This window comes from Suncus etruscus, chromosome 2 (genome assembly GCF_024139225.1).
Source record: "Suncus etruscus isolate mSunEtr1 chromosome 2, mSunEtr1.pri.cur, whole genome shotgun sequence".
In the NCBI taxonomy this organism is placed as follows: Eukaryota; Metazoa; Chordata; class Mammalia; order Eulipotyphla; family Soricidae; genus Suncus; species Suncus etruscus.
In genome coordinates, this window is record NC_064849.1 from 51083061 (window position 1) to 51098727 (window position 15667).

A 15667-nucleotide genomic window follows, 5' to 3' on the forward strand; every position below is an offset into this window, starting at 1 on the left:
TTTAATAATGTAATCCTCAAGAAATAGATTGAACAGAACTAAAAATTTAATACTTAAATTATCTTCTTATTTGGTACTCAGGAACAAATTGCCAAGACTTATAATAATCAAACACAATGTTTATTAATTCTAGGAAAAGCAAGAGAGTTCTCAATAAAGAAAAAATTTTAGAATGGAAAGAAATCAGAAGTAGCACTTAAGATGAACAGTAAACTTTATATGGCCCTCAATTGCTGCATGGTTTCCAGAGAGCTAATGGAAATGACTATACATAGCACTCCACCACTACCAGATTTGAGTTGATCGATTTTCTACTTACAGTCTGGAGCTTTTTAACATACATTCAAAATACTGTCTCATAGAACAGATTTATAGAAGTAGTTTGGAAATTTTTCATTTTTCATGTATAATTGTTGTCAACAATTTAGTAAACATTAACTTGATTAAGCTAAAACTAAAACATATAAAACTGTCAACAAAAAAGTAAATACTTAAAAAAACCATTTTTCCAAAATATAAGTAAAAATCCCTCTTAGGGATTCAAAATGAATCATACTGTGATTATTAAAAATAGGAAAACAAGGTGATACCAAACCAAGCTAATAATGTAGTAAATTGTATAACTTTTACCGCAAATAAACAGGTTCAGAATATTTATGAAAAATTAGGTAACTGATAAGCTTTGTGGTAGTGTAATTGTAAGTTATCTTTTTAGATATGTTTAAATATTTAATTTTTAAGATTTTCATATGTATCTAGTATTCAATATGATAATGAAACATGAAGAGCAAGTAAGGCTCCTTATATGTGGCGAACCAGGTTCTATTCCCAGTAACCTATTGGTCCCTTTAGTCCATCAGGAGTGACCCCTGAGCCCAGAGCCAGGAATATAAGTTTGAGCACAACCATGTGTAGTCCAAAACAAACAAACAATGGAGGGAGGGAGGGAAAGACGCGATAAGATGGATGGATGGGTGGATGGATGGATGGATGGATGGATGGATGGATGGATGGATGGATGGATAAAATAAAAGCATCTATATTTAAATTTAACTTAATATTTTTAAATATTAAAACATATAGTAAATTCTTTTACAGGATTTCTACCAGTTCTTCTGAAAGCAAGAAACATTTTAAAGCATTCATTTCAAACAGGCAGGTAATATCACCCAAGAAAATTTATATTGATAGGAGAGGGACAATAGCAATAAAGTTAACAGGAAGAAAATACCTATGAAGAAGCAACATACAAAGATAACATCACTGAGAAGTTCCCAGAGCTGAAGAATGCTTATACTCACATTCTAGATGCCCAAATAGTATCAGCTAAAAGAGAGCCATCCTTTTCAGGATCTTCCTTCCAGGTGTGAAGAAGCAGAAACACTCCCACCAGTTTCTATCAAGCAAACATCACCAGATACAAAAAAAAAGACAGAAACACCACAAAAAAGAATTATGGGCTGATATCCTTGAAGAAGACAGATACAAAAGATCCTCAACAAAATATGAGCAAATACAATCCAATAGCTCATCAAGAAAGACATACACCATGACCACATAGGATTCATTACAGAAATGCAAGGATAGTTTAACATATGCAAGTCAAGCAATATAATACACCATATCAACAGAAGAAAATATAAAAATTATATTATTATAGCAATAGATTTATAGAAAAAAATCTGACAAGGCCCAGTATCTATTCATGATATAAAAAAAAAATAAAACTCTCAACAAATAGCAGGAGAGTGCAGTTAGGGCAGAAAATGAACCAGTATGACAATGATATTTGGAAATGATCACTGGACTTTGGATGTTGAATTGGGTGCTGAAAGAAGATAAAGTGATAGGCATTATACCCTTTATGCATATAATTCAATACCACAGTGTTGAATAATTCAAGCCAAAAATTCAAACCATAATGTCTGAAAGAGACAAAGGAAGTTAGAGTGAGAGAATGAGAGAGATAAAAAAATGTCCCATAAGCAGGCAGGGGGAAGGGCTGGAGGGAAACTGGGGACACTGGTGATGGGAAATGTACATTGGTGAAGGGTGTTGTACATTGCATGACTCAAACTTAATCATGAATAACTTTTTATCTGTGGAAAAAAACAATTGTATTATGAACATAAAAATGTTTAACTTGAAAAATCCTTTAGTCTTATCTTTTAGTCAATATATTGAGCATCTTCTATTGTTGCAGAATGTAATTACACTTATATATTTTAATCACTTTGATTATATTATTGGTTATGTGGCAAGTACAATATAAATAAATATAATTAGGAGGTAATGACAAAAAAAAAAAAACACAGATGAACTCTCATACACTGCTGATGCAAATGTTGTCTGGTTCAACCCCCTTTGGTAAACAGTCTGAAGAGCTCTTGTAGAGTTTAGAATTGAGTTTCCTTATAATACAGCAATTCCACCCCTGGAAATCTATTTCCAGGACAGAAAAACATTCATTCAAAAGAACATATGCACAGCATTATGCATTGAATCACTTAGTACCACAACTAAGATAGGAAATCAATCTAGGTATCCAACATCAGACGAATGCATCATGAAGATGTGGTATGTAGTATGAAAGATGTGGTATGCAAGTGGACTTGCAGCTGCAAGTAAAAGAAAAGTATGTGATTTTCTGAAACTTTGTTGGAAATGGAAGATAGCATTTTGAGTGAAGTAAGCCAGAATAAGGATGAACACAAAATTATATCACTTTTCTGTAATATATAGAATAACTTAATGAGAAAATATAATGTAGTCCATGGGAGGAGGGTCTGCCTAGATCAACCTTGAATCCAGAGTATAGGGAAAAGAACAAGGAAGGAAAGAAATCAAAGGTAGGAGGTGAGGAGAAGAGAAAGGGAAGTAATAGTTGTACTGTTGATGTGGGAGAGTGACATAGTTATATATCAAAAGCACAAACTCAACAACACTGCATACATGAGATCTAAACTACAATCATACAACTTTGGTATGTGCCCGTCAAGGTTGCAGTGGTGAGACGAAGGGAGGCAGAAAGGAGCGTGGGAACACTGGTAGAGGGACATTGACAATGGTAGTAGGATTGATATTAAAATAATTTATGCTGAAACCCAATGATCAATAACTTTGTAAGTCACAATTCTATTAAACTTTAAAATTTTATATGACATAAAAGGCTTTTTAAAAGGCAGAATTTTAGATTTAAACTCTTATAAAACAAAAGTAGCCGCAGATGACTTACCTATCTTTTTGGTCGTCCTCTTCAAGGGAGCTATCAAAAAGAGAGGCTCCAAGTTGTCCAACCAAAGTATTATGGCCTTTCCTGTTAGGTGTGTGATATATTCGAGAAGCCAAACTCAAGTTAAAGGGCAAATGCTGGGTTGGGACAGTTCTACACAGTGCATGAAGGGTAGGAAGAGTGTATTCTCCTGGAATTCTGCAATAAAGCAAAGAAAACAAGCTTCTTTATATTTTTGTGTCCACAGACTATAAATACATTTACATTAGCAGGGTCTAAAATAATCGTCAGATAGATCAAAGGACTGTGAGCATACGTTATCTTTAAAAGATTCAGATTTGATTCCTTACCATTCACGCTCCTCTGATGATTACTAAAAATAACCTCAAAGCACTATCAGCTATGTCCCAAACCCCCAAAACTAAAAAAATTTAAAAAAGAAATCTCACTAAAGAAGATGTCTAAATGTCAATTTAAATCTATAATAGTGTAGGATAAAGCTATTGTCATAATCTCAAAATATTGACTAGTGATACATTTTGAAAGTGTTAAAACTGAGATAGTTAAATAGGTTTAGATAGCTCGAGTTATTGCATAATAGTATTTGAGTGGTAAAGGAGAGATAGCTCGATGGAATGGAGCTATTTCTTCAGTACCACCAGAATTGACTTTGAGCATTAAAATAGAACTAGACTCCGGGATCAAAAATCAAAATAATTTAATAATAATAATAATAATAATAATAATAATAATATGGCTGCTGGTCAATGGATCTCTTTATAAACATTTATTTTTATTGCTGCAATTATTCATTTTTACTACATGCAATCTATTATTAGGCACAATATGTACATTATTAACTAATGGAGCAGTTTGTGTTGTTTCCAAAACAGAATGCATTTCAACAAGAACAAAATATGAAAATTGTATATCTTCAAGTAGCAGAGGGAAGAGAGGTAAATTTAAAACATTTATATATCACTAAATTTAACTGGAGGCATTAAAATAGGTCTCCCAAAAGCAGGCGTGGCAGGCATTCAAAGTTTTCTAAATGATAACTGGAGAAAACAGGGAAGAAAATTTTCTCAAGCTCACCTCTATCACCTTTCTTTCTGGGACAGGTCCTGGCAAGTGGAATGTACTTGAGATTACCTTACAAATGTCTTGTTTTGTATTTCTTAAAGATAAATCACAATCAATCTGAATTCCTATGCTCTCATTAAGCTTTAAAAACATGGAACCACAAGTTCTCTGGAACTCTCCCTGGATTGACATGGATTAATCAAATCAATGGATTAGTTCCCAAGAAAACTATTTGTGAGGGCAAGTTTCTGGTGAGAAAAAAAAATAGATTTAAAAAAGAAACTGGAAAAAAAAAGTAAAGTTTCATGCTTTTTTTTCTTAAATTCTCTTTTATTACCAATTTTTAATAACAGAATTGCACCATCCTTTTACTTCTCTTTAATTGAAATTCTTTAATTTCAGTTTCTATAAATTACCACAGTCCTCTATATATATGTGTGTGTGTATATATATAAGATCTACAAATATTTTTGGCATGCTCAAGGAAGACTGTGTGTTTTTATAGTACACTCTCCTTAAACAGGACTATTTGTCATTCTTTGAAACACTAAGACATAAAAAAGAAAAGACTCTGTCTCTGTGTGTGGCCACACTACTTTGCTTAATGCACTAAATGCAAGGTTTCTTAGGGGAAAAAAATCAAGAAGTTTCTGCTTCATTGATAATCTGACAGTAACTATTTATTGAAGGTAAAATACTTGTTGTCTGCTGTCACTATTTGTTTTAATACATAATCTTGCTAACTAAATGAGCTTAAAGCAATGCCGATAAGCATTGGCATGTACAGGGTCACTTAAATGCCAGTTTGACTCTTTCATAAACTCTGGAATTCTTTTCTCGTGAGTCTATCCTCAGCTACTAAATAGTGAGTAATATCCATTTACAAAGTTGAGGCTGACCATAAAAAGGTCGTCCTCTCTGTCCAGCACACCTTTCAGTGCCCTAAGCAACAACAAAAGCTAATAATTAAAGCTTTTTAAGCCTCCATAAAGAGTTAAATGACTAAGAACCTTGAATAAACCAACTCATAAAAAAACTGGTAATGAAATAAGCAGAAAATTCATTTCTGCACTAGGAAAATGGCAAAGGATAATCTATACATTACATCTGCACACAACTAATCAAAATTGTACCCTGTACAATAAGGAAATCTCTGAAAAATAAAGAAGGAAAATGAAATATTAAATGTTAGCAGATAAAATAAATTCATTTAAATTATCAGACTATAGACAATTTTTGTGGAATTACCTTTTATCTTTTTATAGCAAATTTAACTAACATAATAGATCATCTGATTTAGGCATTATGGTGACCAAGAATAAAAATTTTAACATATTAACATTTAATTGTCCTTACTCTTACAAATTTCTATTTGGAGAGTGGAAGGGACATACTCAGGGCTTATTCCTGGCTCTATGTACAAGGATTACTTCTGGTGATGCCCAGGGTATCAAACATCAAACTGTACTCAACTCAGTATAAGACAAAGGCCTTTTCTTCTGTACTTTCTCTCTGGCTCCATAAAAAAAAACCTTTTGTTCTATTTTTTCATGAAATTATTATTGATCAAAAATAAGAGAGTAAGAATTGTGAATCACAGCCTATCCTAGCTGAACTCTACCACCAACTCCACTGTAAGATAATTTAATTAATTACCTTATGTCACCCATAGAAATTTCTAAGACGTTTAATTTTCCATTTTTGAAAAGTGCACTGAAGCCCCATATAGTTCAGTAATAAAGGTGCTACTCTGCAGGCATAAGACCACAAGTTCAGTGATTCTCATAGCTCTATGAGTGGCAGCACTGCAATGAAATGCAAGGCAGCACAACGAAGTTTATAATCTATCACTCTATATGCAACTGTGTGGACAGCATAACTAAGACGTGCAAACCCCGGCTAGGCTCCAAATGTGCAACCAATATGTGCCAGCCCATTCATCACTTAACAACAGTAATAAAAGAAATAGATGGGGGAATTATTAATAATAATAAGTTTAAATAAAAATGCATTGTGAGGCACTAGTGCTACTAAAAAAAATTCTCTTCAGACAATAAAATTTATATTTAAGAGAGTTACCTTTTCATTGGTAATTTCTTAGGTTTCAGGAATTTTAAAGATTTTCTTCTTTTCCTTTCTAAAGTTTCAAATTTAATTTTTCTTATGTGCTTAATTTCTTTTCCTCTGATTTGCAACAATTCTGATGATTCCTCCTTTAAAATAGTATAAAAGGTATTTAAGAAAATTTTAAACCAACAGTGTTTTTCCAAGTCTAATAGTTTATCTTATATTTAAAGTACTAATTTCCATAAAATGTTATAATAAGCAGATAATTAATATTTCCTATACATTCATTTATAAATTTTATATACATAACTTCATAGTAACAACAATTATCAGTAACATAATTAATTATAGTATTTTATTCATTGACTTCATAGTAATATAGAACATTTAAGTCTTCCACCAAATAATCTACTTAATTGGATTGGTGTTTTAATATAATTTACCCTTAGTCTCAACATTTTGGTAAGATTGATCATTAGAAATACAAACTAAATTCAACTCTAATGTAACTTTTTAAACAATATTTATTGGGGACTAGAACTATAGTTAAGAAGGTAGGGTGCTTGTGTTGCTTATCCAGGAATACCCATATGGTCTTCAAGCACACCATCAGAGAATAACCAATGAGCAATGCCAGATGTGGCCCCCGGGGGAAAAAAAAAAGGGGAAACAGCAAAAGACCCAAGCAACATTTATTAGTTTGTACTTAGTTTACTGCTGTCTATTTTTGCCTTTGAGGGGAAAAAAAAGCTGCCTTTTCTTTGCTCTAAGTATTCAGATTTCTGTTCCAAGATAACTTATGACAATAGCTCATCTAATGGTGTTTTTCTCTATGGGGTACTCCATATTTTTTAAGCAGTGGCAAGTCCCAGCAAGGGCTAGGAGCCATGGCTACTCCTGGGGATACTCAGCCTGTTGGCCTAGTATTGGCCAACAACACATGTTGCTCAAGCAGATAGGGCTGAAGGGATATTATGCAGTAGAACTGGGGAGGTTCATGTGGTACCAAGAATCAAACTCAGGGCTTTGTGTAAGGAAGGGATGTGCTCTACCGCATGAGCTATCTCCTAGCCCTACTCTAGTTTTATGAGAGTATTTAAGGAAGAAAAAAGTGGGATTCCTTAGGAAAAACAGAGAGTTGTGATTAAATAAATGAAACTTCTTTTTAGATTTCTCTTTTCCTTCAATATTGTGTTAATGTAGTGTTCTCTCTTTTTCTCTTTTTTAGGATAATACTAGCACAATCTAGTTCTATTTCATTAGACAGTCAAATATGTGACTTCAGTTGATACTCCCAGGGCCTAATTTTCCCCCAAATATGTTCAGTACTTTCAATTCTATCTTATATGACATGGTTTTGAATTATTTGAATCTTTGGCATTTTAAACATTTTTAACTTATTAACATCTCTTCTAGGACTGAACATTAAATATCTGAGGTACAATGTGATCAGATACATCATGAGGAAGAAATCTTCTCAACATTGTCATTCAATACAATTCATATCTGCCCTTGTGTTTTTATTAAAAAAATAAGTACTAACCTAAAACCATGAAATATAGTTCTATTTTCTCTAGGGCACATCAGCACATATTTATGCACTCAGTTTACTAGCCCAAATGAAAAGTCATGCATACATTTATCCATTATGAAATTTTATCTTTGATATTACTAGCAAATACAATCAGTAACTTCCTATTATCATCCAAATTATTGGGAAATATACTAAATTGGGCAGATTGCCCTATGACAGTCCACCAGGGACTTTGTTGTCTAATTGCACAAACTTTGTGAAACTAATTACAAATCTATCTAGCTGTTCACTTGACCATAATTCTTTCTACAAAATCCTCATTGGGAGTCTTCCATAAGTGCATTATTGAAATCTAAGAAAAATTACAAAAGCTAATGTTTATTGAGTTTTCTTGTATGTTGAGATCTTTACCATAATACTTGTGATGAATTTCAAACAGACACTTTTCTTACGTTCAGTCTAGCAATTCTGGGATAAAAGAAATAAAGTTGGTCTTCCATAGGTTGTCCTTAGAAAACCTATGGTAGCTCCAGATGACTACTATATTCTTTAATGTGGGTTAAATATATTCTTTTAGGGGCCGGGAAATAGCATGGAGATAAGGCGTTTGCCTTGCATGCAGAAGAATGGTGGTTTGAATCCTGGCATCCCATATGGTCCCCTGAGTCTGCCAGGAGCGATTTCTGAGCGTAGAGCCAGGAGTAACCCCTGAGCGCTGCTGGGTGGGACCCAAAAACAAAAAAAAATTTTTTTATTTAAAATTCTTTTATTAATTAATATTGCAAAGTTTTATTCAAGATAATGCATATAGTACAGAAGCCATAAAACTTATCCTTAAATAAATTACAACTCAAATTGAGTTTCCAGGCTTGGCTTCTAGTACACACTCCCATTTTAGCAACACCTCAAAGCTGCCTCTGACAGGGACACAATAAACTTAAGCCTATCTCCTGAGCCAACAGGCTCATATATCTAAGTTACTTCTTCAAAACTTATGAATCTTGGGCTTCAGGTTTCTTTTATCAATTCTTATTCTCTCCTTTTCAAACTAAAGATCATTCTCCTTGCCAGATTTAAGAGAAGCAAAGTACCAGTGTATCAGCTTCCTTTACTCTGTCATGATGCTGTTTATTTAAAACCTCAACCTTTTTCCAAAAAAATTAAGTTGGCTCTGTCATCTGTTGTCATCACACTATTCATACATAATGACAGGTTATCCTTCCTTTTTTCTCTCTTTGCTCCAAAACTAACATGGAAAAAAAACCTGTTTTATTCTTAACATTATTCACAGGCCTCAACACATTCTGGATCTTCGCCATCTTGATATAGTTGCTGTAACCACATGCCACTTTCTTTTTCTATCTATGGGTATGTATTTTTTCATCTTTTGCAAACTTTTAAATTTTGAGTCCCACATATCACTCCTAATTGTTTTGTGATAATTTGATGAAAATTGTAGAATCTCATATACCATAAACTTTCATTTGGGATATCAGAACATGTGACATATATACTTTCAGACATTTTTGTTGGTTTGGGCCCTGACTCAGTTGTGTTTATGATTTACTTTGGCCCTGCATTCATGGGTCATTTCTGGAGTATTTTAGGGGACCATATCTGGTACTAGGCATAGAATTCAAGTTGGCTATCTCTCCAGCTCATACTTCCATAGATTTTTATTTTTACCTTCTCAAATGTTCAATGACCTCACAAACTCTTATTTGTTATTTTTTTCATCAAGTCAACATTATCTTTTTCTCTTTTATATGGTCATGACGTAGACCAGAGTCTTAAAACCTTTACTAATAAGCTTCTAAGATTAAAAATTTTCAAAAAGGCAAGAATTTGATGGCTTTATTGGCTATATCAAAGAGAACTTAATCCTCTAATCTGGCCTGGCTTCCTGGATAAACTACTCATTTTTGTGCAAGAAATGAGACACTAACTTTATGGACTCTAATATCCAAATAGAATAAAGCCTATCATTAATAAATAATCCTAAGGTATCAGCACAGTCAAATAAAAGATTCTGGTGAAGATTTGGTGAACTGACAAGGCAATATGCCCAGTGCAAATGTCTATGGCATTTCTGATGTGTCTCATGATATTTCAAGAAAAATTTCTTGGGGCTGGGCGGTGGCGCTAGAGGTAAGGTGCCTGCCTTACCTGCGCTAGCCTTGGACGGACCACGGTTCGATCCCCCGGCATCCCATATGGTCCCCCAAGCCAGGAGCGACTTCTGAGCACATAGCCAGGAGTAACCCCTGAGCGTCACCGGGTGTGGCCCAAAAACAAAAAAAAAAAAAAAGAAAAATTTCTTGATATTCAAGCAATATATCAGATAGTCTCTTCAACCTGCAATGTTTTGGTTTCTATTTGGAGACCCCTTCAGTTGCTTTCCAAGTCTCCCTAATCAAATCATTTCATTAAGAAAAGTCAGTTGATCTCTAGTCAGTTTTTGTAGTTGAAAGTCTATTCTTGTACTTACTTAAGAACTTGTTAGTTGCTTCTATAAAAGATCAGTGCTGCAAGGTGGGTAAAAAGTGAAAATTCCAAAATAAAACCATCCCAGAAGATGTTTGTATTTGGGCAAGTTACTTATCTCGATCATTGCTATTTTTTTTTTACCAACTATAAAATTAGAGCACTAAAAGAATTGCTATTTTGTAAAAAGTAAAACAGCAGAATGGTTAGCACATAGAAAACAATTCTCATCAGAAAAATACTGCTTCATTTTACAAGAAATAAATAATGTCACATGATTTATTAAAATTTAATAGCAACCACAACAAACCAAAATAATTTACATTGTGGTATTTTCCTTATGTTTAAAAAACATAAGTGGCTAAACCACAATTCAGAAAATTCATTTCATTCTTTGGCACATTTAGTGACTATTTTTTATCATACCCTCAATTTCATTCCGAAGCATCAATGTTATTGTAGAAGAGTAGAGTAGATGAGAAAATTATCTGTGCACACATTTTCATCAAAATTATCTGATGTAAGGATTGCTTTTAAAGTATGCATATCCAAAAAATGTCAATTTAGCAAAATTCATCTAGGATAGTTAGAAATGAGAGGATTCACCTAGACTTGGCAAGGTTCACTTTATATTCCACACACATGCTTTAGAAATATGAAATCAAAGGGTGCTTTCTCCCTGACAACAAAATATTTGCTCAGCTAAACTATTATTAATTGTAGTTATTCATTATTCTCTACAATTATCAAATGATCAATATGCTACTATTGTACAGCCTGAACCTAAGAAATGAAGAAAAGATGTCAAATGCACTAATCCAGACAGGTCACAAAGACCTAAGCTATGATGGTAGCAACTGAAAAAATATGAGGAAGAGATTATGAGCAATAATTTTAGAAGAAATATAGGCCTCAGAGATCTGGTTATATATGAAAGAAAGATGAGGTGATCAAGATAAATCCAAAGGTGTTCCTTCCATCTAAACCACTGTGCGAGAGGATATCTGGTGATAATTGATATAATATGCTGTAATGGTCAAAAGGAAGAAAAGGCTTTTAAAATCTTAATCATATAGATTCTCTAAGAAAAAATATGTAATGGTCAGATCTAAATACCTAAGCTAAAGTCAACAACAATAGAAACAAGAGAACCAAACTATAACAAGCTAAACACAAAACAAATCTGTTACACTAGTAAACCAAGGGGCTAAGGATGGAGGTATGGGATATATACTGGAAACTATGGTGGAGGGAGATCAACACTGGTAGTGGGGATGGCCCTAGTTCACTATATGTTACTATATGCCTGAAATACAACTCTAAAAGATTTATAATTAACAATGATCTCAATAAAAAATTTAAAAAGAGAAAATATTAAGTCAATAACAGACTCAAACTAAATAAATACTAAATAAACTAAAATAAACTAAAAAGTACTAAATAATTAGTAGTAAAGTGATTAGCAAACATGGTAAAAGTATAAAGATTATAAATATATATCTGGTAAATTAATTTGAGTAACTGTGATATTACAGAGTCTCAGGATATGGAATAAATATAAAATGGAGACCAAAGGCTTAAAGAGCTACCCTAGACCCTAGTCTATAGTTCTTGATTCCCTCAAGATGATAACAAGAAAACCCTTTATCAGCTTCTTAAAACCTTGAGATTCCTCTGTCATTAAAATTTTTTTCAGGGAGGCCAGAGCCATGGTGCATGCCATAAGACATCTGCCTTGCAGTACTAGCCTAGGATGAACAGTGGTTCAATCCCTGGCATCCCATATGGTCCCCCAACCCATGATCGATTTCTTTTTTTTTTTTTTTTTGTTTTTTTGGGCCACACCCGGCAGTGCTCAGGGGTTTCTCCTGGCTGTCTGCTCAGAAATAGCTCCTGGCAGGCACGGGGGACCATATGGGACACCGGGATTCGAACCAACCACCTTTGGTCCTAGATCGACTGCTTGCAAGGCAAACGCCGCTGTGCTATCTCTCCGGGCCCCCCATGATCGATTTCTGAGCGCATAGCTAGGAGTAAGCCCTGAGCGTCTCAGGGTGTGGCCAAAAAAAAACAAACCTCTCATAAAATATTTCAAAATGATCATGATGAAGATGATTAATGAGTTAAAAGAAACGACAGCACAGAACTATAATAAAGAAAGAGAAAGTGTAAATAACAGAAAGGAGATCAATAAAAAAAAAACTATTCGTCAAAGAATTATAATTAAGAAACTCTCTGAGTTCCAGTTAAAAGAACCAAAAATAGAATAACTCCAAAATACACTATAACTAAAATGACAAAAGCCAAAAACAGAGATATAAATCTAAGAATAGTAAGATCAGAGGGAACTTACTATAAAGTATGCCCTATAAGACTTAGAGCATATCTATCAAATCAAACTCCACAGATCAGAAGAGAATGATATGATATTAGCAAATAAACTAAAGGAAATAAGCATTTCTAAAGAATATGCTATCTTGTTTAGCATTCAAATTTGAACAAATAATATAAAGCTTTATGAACAAGCAGGAGCTTAAGAAGCTAACATACATGAAACCAACTTTGCAAGCACTATATAATCCCCTTTTAATGGCAAGACAAACTTTACAAACATAATTATTAAAAACGATGGCAATAAATTATTTCATCTTTATAATTTCACTTAGAGTCAATAGTCTGAATTCACCAATCAAAAATAACACAGTCACAAGATAAATGTGAAAATGGAGCCTTAATTACTGATACTTCCAGAACAGTTCAAACACAAGTTCAAAATAAAAGGCTGAAAGACAGTCTGAAAGGCAATCAAAAGACCAGTTCAACCATACTTAGATCAGACAACATAGACATTACATTTTAAAAAGTTGTCAGAGAATAAACTTGGATAGTCATAATTTAATAATCAAAGTATCTAAAAATCAAAATTACCTTACTCTTACATATATGCACCTAGTGAAGGACCATTAATATTTACAAAGCAACTATTAACAAACCTGAGGAAAGTTATTGACTGCATCATAGTAATGAAGATTTCAATACACCTCTCTCACCACCTAATAAAATAGCTAAGCAAAATATCAATAAGGAACACTGATCTTTAAAATAAAATGAAAGAGATAGATTTAACAAATATCTTTAGAACTCTCCACCCAAATAATAGTCAAGTATACCTTCTTTGCCAACATGAAGCATTCTCCAAGATGTTCTCTACATGCTGTAACACATCAAACAAAACCTGTCTCTGGAAGGAATTCTGCTTCTTTTTCACTCACTCTTTCCTTTCTGGCATTATGGTTTGCACTATTGTCAATGAGGGTGTGCCATGCACGTCACTTTATCGCCTCTCAGCACCCAATTCTTCTTCAGAGTGATCAGTTCCAACTATCATTGTCATGGAAATTGTTAGTGCAATTAGCACTCTTAACTGCACTCACCACTCTGTAGCAAGCTTCATATCACAGGCTGGTCATCCCAGACCATATCTCCATTGTCTCTGGCTATTATTACTATACTGTCTTTTTTTTTTTTTCTGGTTTTTGGGCCACACCCGGCTCGGGGGGTTAGTCCTGGCTATGCACTCAGAAATCGCTCCTGGCTTGGGGTACCATATGAGACGCGGGGAAATCAAACCATGGTCCATCCTAGGTTAGCGTGTGCAAGGCAAACGCCCTACCACTTGCGCCACCTTTTACTTTTCTTATATACAACAGATGGGTGAGGTTATTCTATGTTTACTCCTTTCCTTCTGACTATTATACTCAGCATAATAACATGCTCATCCATGTATAGGCAATTTTCATGACTTCATTTTTCCTAACAGCTGCATTGTAGGTATACTACTGTTTCTTTAGCCATTCATCTGTTGTCAGGCAACCAGATTCTGTCTATCGTAAGTAGTGCTACAATGAAAATAGGAGTGCATACGGCATTTTTGTATTCTGTTCTTGCATTATTAGGGTATATCCTTAAAAGTGGTATTGCTAGATCATATGGACGCTCAATTTCCAGTTTTTTGAGAAATATCCATACTTAAACAGTATTTAAATAAATGTACCTAAGTCAAATTGAGGAAAGAAAAAATAAAATAAAATCCAATTTAAATGTCTTATTTTCCCAGAGTTGCAGTTAGATTTAAGACTGAAATATCTACACACACACACACACACACACACACACACACACACACACACACACACACACACACACACGTCCTCTTTTCCAGATGGACAATCTGTATGTCATTCTTCCAGAGTGGGATGCCTCTTCTCTACCCCTTGCCTTACACAATTCATTTATTCATATCTATACACCTTCATTCTCATAATTATTCCCAAGAAAAATAGTTTTACCTTTAAAAAGATTCTCTTGGCTGCTTTTGAATCACCTGCAGGCGGTTCACTTTCCAAAGGTTTGCTTAATTCACTTACTGGCACAATTTCCAAAGTTTCCTGAAATTTTGTCATGCTTTCTGTATCTGAGACACCCAGGTCTAGTATATCCTCTGGTTCAATCTGGAAACTACTTGATCGAGCAGCATGCATTTCTTCAGACACATGCTGTTGGGGAGTGTAAATATAAAAAACACTTCATATTATTCCATCTAAAATAGTCAGTGCTTTCTCTCTGATAAAGTTTTTGTAAAAAAGGTAACTGAAGTTAAATAGAGGTAGTAAGTTTCCTCTGAAGGTCTAGGAAGAAAATTTTAAATTGATGTAATAGGACAGTTAAACTTGGTAAACTTCTTTACTTGGCCTTGTCTCATCTAGCTCACAATTATTAGGTGCTGCATCTAAAAAATCTTACCCTGCCTGACTCCACCCCACATTCAGAGTTAAGGTGCACTAAATATCTGGCCATTGCCCAATTAATAAAATTTTATCACAAAAATCATACATGTGATTTATACATCACCATATTTTTAAGAAAAATTTAAGACATATTTTTGTATTACTCAATTTTTGACAATTGTATTAAGAATGATCTAACAGTAGCAGGAAACACTTCATTGCTTCAGTCTCACAGGACAGCTAAAAATATTTAAAACTTTGTGCTTCAAATTAACAGATGAAAAAAACCAATACAACATACATAAATCTGAATCTTATATAATATTTAAAAATGTTGGAAATGCAGCTGTTTCACTTTGTTCCATACACTCATTTATTAATAAGTAAAGTCAAAGTAAATTATAACAAAATACCAACTATTATACATTTCTTTATAAAGTGAGAATTGGTGAACGCTGAAATAAGCTTGCAAAATAAAAC

General features: G+C 33.7%; 1 protein-coding gene across 1 annotated transcript in view; it reads right to left on the minus strand.

Annotated features, from left to right (window-relative positions):
* TTC6 (tetratricopeptide repeat domain 6) overlaps window positions 1-15667 on the minus strand; it is a 221602-nt gene that overhangs the window by 139564 nt on the left and 66371 nt on the right. Inside the window, 3 exon segments of the mRNA XM_049768952.1 lie at window positions 3236-3430; window positions 8207-8268; window positions 14750-14956. Of these exon segments, the coding sequence (XP_049624909.1) occupies window positions 3236-3430; window positions 8207-8268; window positions 14750-14956 (464 nt within the window).